Source organism: Metopolophium dirhodum, chromosome 6 (genome assembly GCF_019925205.1).
Source record: "Metopolophium dirhodum isolate CAU chromosome 6, ASM1992520v1, whole genome shotgun sequence".
NCBI lineage: Eukaryota > Metazoa > Arthropoda > Insecta > Hemiptera > Aphididae > Metopolophium > Metopolophium dirhodum.
Window position 1 is genome coordinate 33,100,799 of NC_083565.1, and position 10,846 is coordinate 33,111,644.

The following is a 10,846-nucleotide window of genomic DNA, read 5'->3' on the forward strand; positions in this document are numbered from 1 at the left end:
AACCAACTTTTTTGTACTGATCTCGTCATCTGATATTAGTATGTTATTAATGCATAGGTAGGCTTCGTCCGATCGTCCGAGGTAAGTAACTTATACTTCGCGCACACAAGTGCGGGTCGCTCTCCAAGTTTTAATCATACGCTATTTTGTTTTTATCGGAAAGACTTCAAATGCATATTTTAACTTTTGCAATAAAAATTTTGAAAATCAGAATGATCCTACCCGCAAAATGTGGTTTTCAATTAAATAAAAAAAACAATTGACGAAATCCGACTATTCTACAATTCATTTTTTTATAGAAAATAAAATAATCAACTCTAAAAGTTTAATACAACCACGAATGATGTTTTTAAATCACAACAAAATAACTTGTTATTTTTGGTTTTAATATGTAATTTTTTCATCGAAAATTTGAACTTAAATGTTGTACATTTTATAAATTTTTAACAAGGCAAGTAAATATTCAATTTGATAAATTTTGTCAACATTTTAACTTAAAATACTTATAAAAAATATAACAGAAAGCGTCACAGGTGACAGATTTATTATGTTGAATTTGAAGTAAATATTTTTAATTTAAAACATGTGGTTTCATATTTATTATAGGATAGGATTGGACATTTTAAAGAATTTAATTTGTTCAAATTGTATTTTTCTGAACACAAAGAGATAACTTTTAATAGGATAAAATATTTAAAACAAATTGATTGGTCAAAAATAAAAAATAAATACCTCCATAGAAAATTCGACTCTATAAGTGCCCCCTGAGGGTATTTCTCAACTGCTATTATAATTGCTTATGAGGAACTTTATATTAATTTTCAAGCTTTTTGATCTAACGAATACAATTTTATTGATAATGGGTGGAATATCCAATGTCGAGATTCAACATAGCTTGTGAAAATTAATTTAAATTTGTCATGATGCATGAAAATTACTAATATAAACATTTAGTGAAAATTGCATCTGTATTCTGTTGTTTTGTTTATACTAGAACACTATAATAGGTACTCGACTCGACACATATAATAATACAATATACTCTACAGCAGAGTCAGAGCGGTTACCTATACTATATCCCCTTTTAATAATTAATAATTTATTTCGCTATCTTAACTAAATTAGGTATGTCATTTTAGATTCTGAGCGGAGCGATGAATACATTGATTTTATAATGATGTGCGTTTTTTATTTTTATATTATTTATTTTTGTTTCTGTCATCCCCTTTTAGGATAGTGAAAATGCTTGGATTTTCTTCAATAGTATCTTTTCTGATATTTTGTGAGTCAAAAGTAAAAAATTCCCAGTATAGTTTCACAAAAACTGGAATTATTAGGTACGCAAAATCGGTTTATGACAAAATTGATTTTGGTTTTTGGTGTAACTCTACTACAGTTGAAATTTAACTCTCTCGAAATTTATATCATATTATTATGTTCATTTTATCAATTCCTATACTTGATAACACTTTTTTTTTATAAGCATTTAAAGATCGATTTTTGACAACATTTAGGTATTAAATTTAAAATTTAAAAAGTAGGTTAGCGCATTTTTGTGGTGGATGTTTGTCCATCGTCCCTTCGGACCTCGGACAGGATAGTGTAATTTTACTGTATTCGATTTGAATGCAATGATTGGATTCGATGAAAAACGATTATAAGCGGACGACGGAATCTTTTTTATTTAATTTTATTCGTTTATATGGTGATAAACAAAGCGTTTTAAGAACAGCTTAAGAACGATTTATACAAATAGGTAATTTATATAATTATAATTAGGAAATATCATAAAAATGAAAAAAAATATAAAAGAAAAAGCTCATAAGTCACTCAATTGTTTTGAAAATTTTACCATGTCTAGGTTAGGCTAATATAACAAAAAAACTCCCAAGATTAAAATGTCTATAAATAGCTCAAAAATGGCTAAGAATGTTCAAACTTCTAAACTGTAAGGAACAAAATCCAAAATACAACAAAAAATATCTCTTGTCATTTTTAATTTGAAGCAATATTTCTGGTAGAAAACGCCGTCCGTAATTATTTAATATTATAAAATTCGTGAAATCGTACATTTTTTCTCCTTCAACCGCTTTTATATCGAGTAGCGTTTCGAAAATCCAAAAATGACCTCTCTAAAGTACCAGCTCAAGAACATAACCTTTCAGAAAAGATGCTACACTTGATACTTTTGAGCAGGTTTAGAGTTAGAAAAAGAGTTTACAGAATAAAAAAGAAAAAGAAATAAACATCATTGTAAAAACCATTACATTCCTCGCTCCGCTCTAGAATCTAAAATAATTTTGTAGTTAAACGCTTATAAAATGTTAAACTTTTACAGCTAAGGGTTGAACATTTAAGCCAAGGTTCTACATAAATAGGTTATTCTGTGAACAATAAATTTCAAAAATTTGATAACGCAGTTTTTTTTTTAACAGTTATTTTATGATCAAATTTGGACGAAAATACATATTAAATAACCAAGAACAACGATTTTAGTTATTTGTTGTAAATTTATAATATTAATTCAACTTATCATAATAAGTAATAATACAGTATAAATATATTATAAAATATTCACACTGACAAACCGTCACCGCTCAGTATCATTTTTCGTATACAATGATATTATATCATTGAATTCAAATTTAACATAATACATTTCAGTGACCCACTAGTAACATACTGTACAGCAGAGGGACATTCACTTATCAACCTTTTAGATTCTGAGCGAAGCGATTAATGTATTAATTTTACAATGATGTGTGTTTTTTTTATTTTATTTTTTTATTTTTGTGTCTGTCATCACCTTTTAGGACAGTAAAAGTGATTGGAAAAACGGGAATTTTTACGCAAAATCTGTTTTCGAGAAAATCGATTTTGGTTTTTGGTGTAACTCTAAAACAAATGACCGTAGGGACATGAAATGTTGACTAAATGTTTATATTAGCATTTTCTATACACCATAACATTTTGAGCTGTTTACGGACATTTTCAGTTTCCATTTTTTTTAGTTTTTTTTTCTACAAATATCAATAAATTTTTATTTGTTGGTTAAAAAAAACTTGAAAATTTAATAGAAGGCTCCTAGGTTATTGTTTTAAAGGCTGATGAAAAAAATTAAAAATCCTTAATCACAGTTTTTATTTATAAGCATTTAAAGTTCAAATTTTGACAAAATACGGAAAAATCACGAAAATTAGCAAATTATTTTGAGTTGAGAATACATAAAAAATTTTCTTTTTAAATCTATTTTAAAATGTAATACAAGATTATCCATAAGTTTGTCTACCTTTACCAAAAAAAAAATGTCTACAAGAAACTCAAATTAAATTTTTATGAGCGTTTGAAATTCATATTTTTACAACACTTAATATTCACTCGTTTTCTCATGTAACGGTTATCTTATTTTATTGTAATTAATAAACGAATGACTGTAAATACTTGAAAATTTCACTGAATGTTTATATTTGCATTTTTTATACACCATACAATTTTGAAAATAATTTGATCTTTTTGAGCTGTTTACGGACATTGTCAGTTATCAATTTTTTTAGTTTTATTTTCTATAATTGTCAATAAAATTTTATTTCTTGGGCCAAAAAGTGTGTATGTTTAATACAAGGCTCCTATAATATATTGTTACAATAGCAGTTTAAAAATATTAAAAATACATTGGCACAGTTTTTTTTTTATAAGCATTTAATTCAAATTTTGTCAACATTTATCAAATTTAAAATTTAAGAATTATTTTGTAGCCAAAAGATTATAAAATGTTCAACTTTTATACCTATGAATTTTAAATTTAAAACAAGGTTCCACTTAATAGGTTATATATAATATACTTTATTCACAATAATATCACCAAATATAGAATAGGTACTTAGTAATATCGCTCAGAATCATTTTTCTTATACAATGATATTATATCATTGAATTCAAAATTAACACAATCCATTACAGTGACACACTTGTAATCTACTGTACATCAAAGCAACAACCACTTGCCCACCATTCTGAAAATGTCTGTACAAACATTTTATTAACTAATACTGGCCATGCTTCAAACTAAATCAGAAATTTAAAAATCACTTTTTCAATTTTCTGATAACTGCTATTATATTCCGATGTTAACCATTACAAAAATTGTCATATCAACAGTCTTCAATTAAATCAAAAATCTTCATCAGCGCCGTTTATTCTCAACCAAAAAAAAAAAATCAACTATAATAACAAATTTAGAAGTTCAACACGGAATCAACAAAATAATATAAGTACCAGCATCTTTATTATTGGAGCTGAATCAAAAAGGTTTTTTTCTATTAGATACTTATTATTTATAATCAATTTATACTGACCAATTATATGAACAGTTGAACAAATGTTAATCAAAATTTATCACATTTAAAATTTAATAATAATTTTGTAGCTAAAAATGTATAAAATGTTCAACTTTTATAGCTAAGGATTGAAAATTTATAACAAGATTCCACGTAAATAGGTTATATATAAATTACTTTATTCACCTTAATATCATCAAATATACTTGGTAATATTATATACTGACTGTTTTCGCTCAGAATCGTTTTTCTCATATAATGATATTATATCATTGAATTCCAATTTAACACCATCCACTACAGTGACCCACTTGTAACCTTCTGTACAGCAGAGCGACATCCACTTTTTTTTTTAAATTTATTAATTTTTTTTTAGTTTTTAACAGTTAAAAACTGTTGATTAACAATTAAAACTATTGTCAGCATCTTGTGAGTATAAGGAACTTACAGACTCTAGAAAGTAGAAATCCTCAAACAATCAGAAACTGTTAAAAACAAGTGAACAACAAATCCATAATGACAAGAAGATTCCAATTTTTGAGAAAGTAATTTCCGCATTCGACAAGTACAGTCTAGGAAAAAAAAAATTGTGTTGGAGAGATTAAATTTTCTCAAATACAAACGTCAACACGGACAGTCAACACTGGAGAACTTCATCACACAGTTAAAACTATTGACAACTTCTACAACACTTAACATTACTTAAAAACTTAGGCCAGTCCCAGTAAAGTTGTACCGTCTAGCGGCGGGCAGCGTCTACGGTTAAGCTCCGATTACGCTTAATCAGCTGATAACAGATATTTAACCGGGCAAATTCGGCCGATTAAACTCCGGTTAACTTTAATCGGAGATGGTACAACTGGCCCTTAGAAAGAAATTTAAAATGATTCCGCACTATACGTTTTGTCTATGTTGCGTGTGGGCCGGAGAGAGACAACATAATTGTCATAATATAGTGCGGTGACATCCTCTTAAAAATCATAATTATTTGAATATTTAAAATCCATGTATGAAATTTTTGTGTGATAACTGATAATAAAATCTGTGATAGCTGATCTTGATAACAGAGTCGGTCATCTTACAGACGTTCTAGCACAGAACAAACAGAAGGGAATCCTTAGGCTTATCGAAATATCGTCCGACATTTCTAGATTTTAAACGTGCTGCCACGTACCGAGAAATTCTCTTTTTTAAGTTTTCTGTGGTTTGTGGCTACACTGTTAATCTGCAATTCCACTCATAACAACAACAACAACAACACATGGCTAGCACGTCTGTCGATTTTCGTACTCCATCACGGTTACGTTTCGATTTTTTTTGCGCTCCTAAGTCCAAACGTTTTTTGTATTTGCTGTTATTTGTTTTGGTATTGTATAGGTACATTATTTATCAAAATAATGTCTTTAATTGTTAAAATGTTCTGTGGTTCTAGACGCTTGTCTATTATCTCCTACCGTCGTCGGTGCGCGCCTTATAAAATTTAATTTCTCATTAAATTCCTTACAATATTTGAGTTTTGTACTTACTATATTATACTTTTGTACTTTTGTGGGCTACCGTCAACCATCAACACCGTTCGCCGTCGCCGTCTCCAGGTGCCAAATTTCCAAGTTCCAACCTACACTCTAGTAGAGTGACTCTACGGTGCCCCACAGCCATTTCCGCGACCGACACAGGTTCATAACAATCAGTATTTTCTTTCTTATAAATACAGGGTGAATTTTTAACCATGCTCGCCCAACTTTCCCCCTTTAATAGTTCATTAAGTCAAATTTTACTTAGCTATGTCGACGTTTGTTATCATTGATACAGATTATTTGATGGATGCATTGTTTTGAAAAACGGACATTATTTGAGTTTATACTTACTACTTTTGTGCGTCCTACCATCTCGTGTTCACTGTCAACGAGGTTTGCCGTCTCCGAATTCTTACCTACACCGTACAGTGCCACCTACTACTGCCATATCCTACACAGGTGCGAAACAATCAGTATTTATTTTTCTTTCTTAAAAATACAGGGTGATTTTTAAGCATGCTCAAACCCATTTCATTCTGTAATAGTTGATTTAGTTAAATTTTAAACCTAAAGAACACCTAAAAATTATCAATTAATTAAATATTATATATTAATAATTATTAATCTTCTGTAAATTGTTTAGAAGATGATTTTATTGAAAATGTTGATGTATCTAAATCAAATTCCAATGAAGTAGGTAGTTAATAAGCTATTAAAATGTTTATATTATGGAAAATAATCCTTAAAAATGGTTTTATAAAAACAAAAACTATATCTTATATTAGATTTTAGTATTTATTATACTTAGATCATTTTAATAAATAAATAATTATTAATTACATTGATAAATCAATAGTAGGTAATTATACGAGAGCGCAGTTTTGTATGAATTTGCATATATATTCTGACTGATCGTGTGATATGCTAAGTGAAAACATATTAGTTTCATGATATAACAATTTTAACTATGGAACTATAATAGTGCATATTTTGCATTTATCGACATTTCTCCATTCTTTTTTTTTAAGATTTTAATTGCTTATTTCATTTTTTAGAACATATTTCAGTGTTATCAGGTAATATTTTTTTTCAAATTTTTGATACATAAGATACATAAAAATTATCAATAAAAAATATTTATTATATTCTTCCCCCATTTTGGTAGGCAGTACTAATTTTTGCCTCATATTTACCAATTGATTTATTTCAATAGTAGTATGATCAGTGATCACGGCAACCAAAATCAGCTTGTTTTTAATTCTTTATTAATTTTAAGTACCTTACGTCCATAATATACAGTCCACTTAACCAAAGATCCAAACAGTAGGGCTTAAAATTTAAATACAATATTTTGATTTAACTTGTTTTGTTTTTCAAAATTACCTGGTTTTTTTCTGATTTCAATTTACAATATTGTGCCTATTGATTTTACATATAATTTTAGGATTTTTATATTTGTATATTATTCACACATAACTGTTTATTCTTTTCTGTTTGTAATTATGGTTTAACAGTGGTGTTATCTGGGGGGTGGGGAGGGGGAAACTGGGGCATTTGCCCCAGTCTAGTATTTACATCAACCTTAAGTCGGCACATTTATTAACCCCCTCCACCCTTAACCACTATGGCACTATGCTATGAGAATCAAAATAAAAAAAATGTTGAGTAAGAAAAGCAGTGAAAAGTTGCCCTAGTCTAATAAAAATTATTTTTAGTTTTTTTAAATTTTTACTATTTAAATTTTGATTTTCACCTGTGAGCCAACCATACATGCAGGATCGTAATTGCATGCCCCGTAGAAGTGCCATTGCAGGGGGCTGTGAAACGATCCAAATAAAGAAAATCATTTACCAGTGAACAACAATATTATTGGATGGCCGGTTTTTGTTGAATTTTGAACTAAAACCTTTTTTTAAGTTTAATATCATTTTGAATATTATTACTAAAATTATGATTTTGATATTGCTTTCGAGTTCATAGAGGATTATTAACGATATTTATAATTGATTTTGAAATGTCCTTTCTTAGATTCAAGGCATTCATACCTTGACTTAATATACAATTCACAATGGAAAATACAAATCTAATACCAGAATCAAGAAAATGCAAACCAGTCAAATTGTTTAAAAAATCATCTTTCATTGATAAATATGAAGGTTTGCAATCCTTACGCAAGTAAGTGGTAAGTGATTTTATCTCCTAGATAAATATTAATAATAATTTTTTGTTTTTAGTGGTGAGATTCTTTGTGATATTAAACTGGAAACGGATGATAACAAAATAATAACTGCACATTTCGTGGTTTTATCAGCGGCTAGTCCATATTTCCATGCTATGTTCACAAATTTTGCAGAAAGGAATCATGATCTTGTGGAAATGAGACACATAGATTATTCCGCTTTACTGCTCTTAGTAAACTTCATTTACACAGGACAAATCGTGGTTACTGAAGAAAAAGTCCAGGTGATTATAGATTAAGTTTGATTCTACCATAGACAGCTAAATTCTTTAAATTGTTTGTTATTTATTTCTTAAGGATTTATTACCGGCTGCAGATCTCTTGCAGTTCCAAGGAGTAAAAGAGGCTTGTTGTGATTTCTTACAGTCACAGCTCTGTCCTACAAATTGTATCAGCATTAACAATATTGCTGATATACATAGCTGTACGAAATTGTTAACAAGTTCAGAAATATATATTCATCAACACTTTTCGTACGAAATTTAATTTATTATTTTGATTCTAAAAGTATTATAAGTATTAGCATTCATATTTTTTTTTTGTATAAATGTTTTCATATATTGCATTATAGCAGGCGTGCCCAACCTTTTTCAACTTGCGGGCCACATTCAAAATTTATATTTATACTGCGGGCCGTATATGCTTCACAGGTTTTTTTTTTTTGTTCATTTCGATAAAATATAGACTAGTCATAGGTATATCTATTGTACAGTCATTTGAAAGATTTATATAAAGATATCACAGATAAAAACACAGATTTAATACATTTTTATAAGACTCTTACTGATGATTTTCCAAAAATAAAAGAATTATCAATGCGTTTATTTACATTATTTGGTTCTACTTATATTTGCGAACAAACGTTTTCACACATGAATACGTAAAATGTTCAGAAAGATCTTGTTTGACTGATGAACACTGACACTTCTTATTAAGAATTGGCGTTACACATTTCACTCCGAATATTGAAAGATTGGTTAAAAAAAAACAAACCCTAACCCTAACCCACACTAATTTTTTTTTATTAATATTCTAAAATCTATATACTTAAATTATTTAATTATTTGTTTATTTGTAGGTAGCATCTATTACACTAATTTATTTCTATTAATATTCAAAATCCAATGCATTTGGACATAAGTGGACACTTATGGTATTATTGAAGTTTATTATAATTTGTGCACACAATGCACAAATGAAATGTGTTCGGCAATAATAAATACAACTAGCAGTGTTACTAATAGTTAAATAAATTACTTCGATAGAAATAATGCCACAAATTATATAAAACAGTTTTATATAATCTGTTATAATATCATAATTAATATACTTGGTAATACTGGTGAATTTAAGTGCCTATGTTTCACTACTGACATGCACAGCAGAAGGGAATCCACTTGCCCATCTTTTTTCATTTAATTACAAATTTATACGCTTATAATTAATCATTCAGATTTTGGAAATGCTTATTATTATTATTTCATTCAACTTCTTGACATTTTTTGTACAAATTGACAATTGTTTTGTAATGATGCTCATTTCCGTTCTTCAAAGGAAATTCTTCCTCCTTGGCTACTTATTAGTTAGTTTGTGAGTAATTTAGTGGATAATTTCAAAAACAAAAATAACATTGGTGGGTACATTGATAATTTAAAATTCAAATGAGTTGTTTTTCTGTAGTTAAAATGTTTATACGAAAGATAAAATATTTATACAAACATTTAAAATATATGTTATATTGTTGAATCTAGTATTTTTTATACTGCGACATTTTTACAAATTGTAATTGTAGTATTATCAATAATTAGGTAGATGCAAACATTTTAAAATCAACATTCTTCCAAACCTATTATTGTGGACACGATCACTGTACACAAAAGTAAAGTACTCTAAAACTACTTGTTTGTGGATTTTTAATGACAGCATATAATTCAGAAGAAAATGATTATTTGTATGCGGATTATTATGTTGGTATTTTAGTATTCCTGACGAAAAGCAATGCTTTTATAATGAGTATTCTAGTGACAAAATTAATAATTACACCACCGACATTATTTATAAAAAAAAATGGTTAACCAATACATGCCTTATAAGTACACATAAATAACAATATAATTTTACTATATGGGTGTGTAGAATTAATAATTATATAGAAAACTACATTGTGCTATTTTGTCGTATGAATTCTAACGCAGAATGCTTTTTACTAATAACTAATAAGTACCTAATAACCATGGTTAGGTTCCCGGTTGGCCTGACCTATTGGGACTTGCCATTGGCCTAACGGATGCATTATATTATTTTTTTAAACAATTAGTATATTTATTTATATAATATAATATATACAATATACATGCTAAAACTTATACCTATTATAATACATGTACCAATAACGATAATCTTATAATAACATGATAAACGTAGGTACATGAACATTTTGGATAGTAAAATAACGATATAGTACCAGTATATGATATTTTATAAAATTTGACACATTAACGAAGTAATGTATAAAATAACTAGTTAAAGTATATATTACTTACATTATACCAACAACTTTTAGTTATTTTATAAATTACCTAGTTATTTCATAAGCTAACTGATTCAACACTTTAACTGTAACATATACATGACATTTTCTCTGGTTGTTTATATTCGCATTTCCTATACACGATAACATTTTCAAAATATTTTGAATTGTTTTGAACTGTTTAGGGACTTTAGCAATTTGCAATTTTATTAATTTTTTTTTG

The 10,846-nt window shown here is 28.0% G+C and overlaps 1 protein-coding gene across 2 annotated transcripts; it reads left to right on the top strand.

Annotated features, from left to right (window-relative positions):
• Nucleotides 1-5,575: 5,575 nt before the first annotated feature.
• On the top strand, nt 5,576-8,917 carry LOC132946783 (kelch-like protein 2). 2 transcript variants are annotated; one of them, XM_061016855.1, is made up of 5 exons: nt 5,576-6,013; nt 6,150-6,313; nt 7,883-8,029; nt 8,089-8,317; nt 8,391-8,917. In XM_061016855.1, the coding sequence occupies exons 3-5, from the start codon at nt 7,923-7,925 to the stop codon at nt 8,577-8,579; spliced, it is 525 nt and encodes a 174-aa protein (XP_060872838.1). In that variant the 5' UTR covers nt 5,576-6,013; nt 6,150-6,313; nt 7,883-7,922; the 3' UTR covers nt 8,580-8,917. The 2 variants fall into 2 exon arrangements, with proteins under 2 accessions (XP_060872838.1, XP_060872839.1); XM_061016856.1 differs by lacking the exon at nt 5,576-6,013 and having other exon boundaries at nt 6,133-6,313.
• Nucleotides 8,918-10,846: the final 1,929 nt, after the last annotated feature.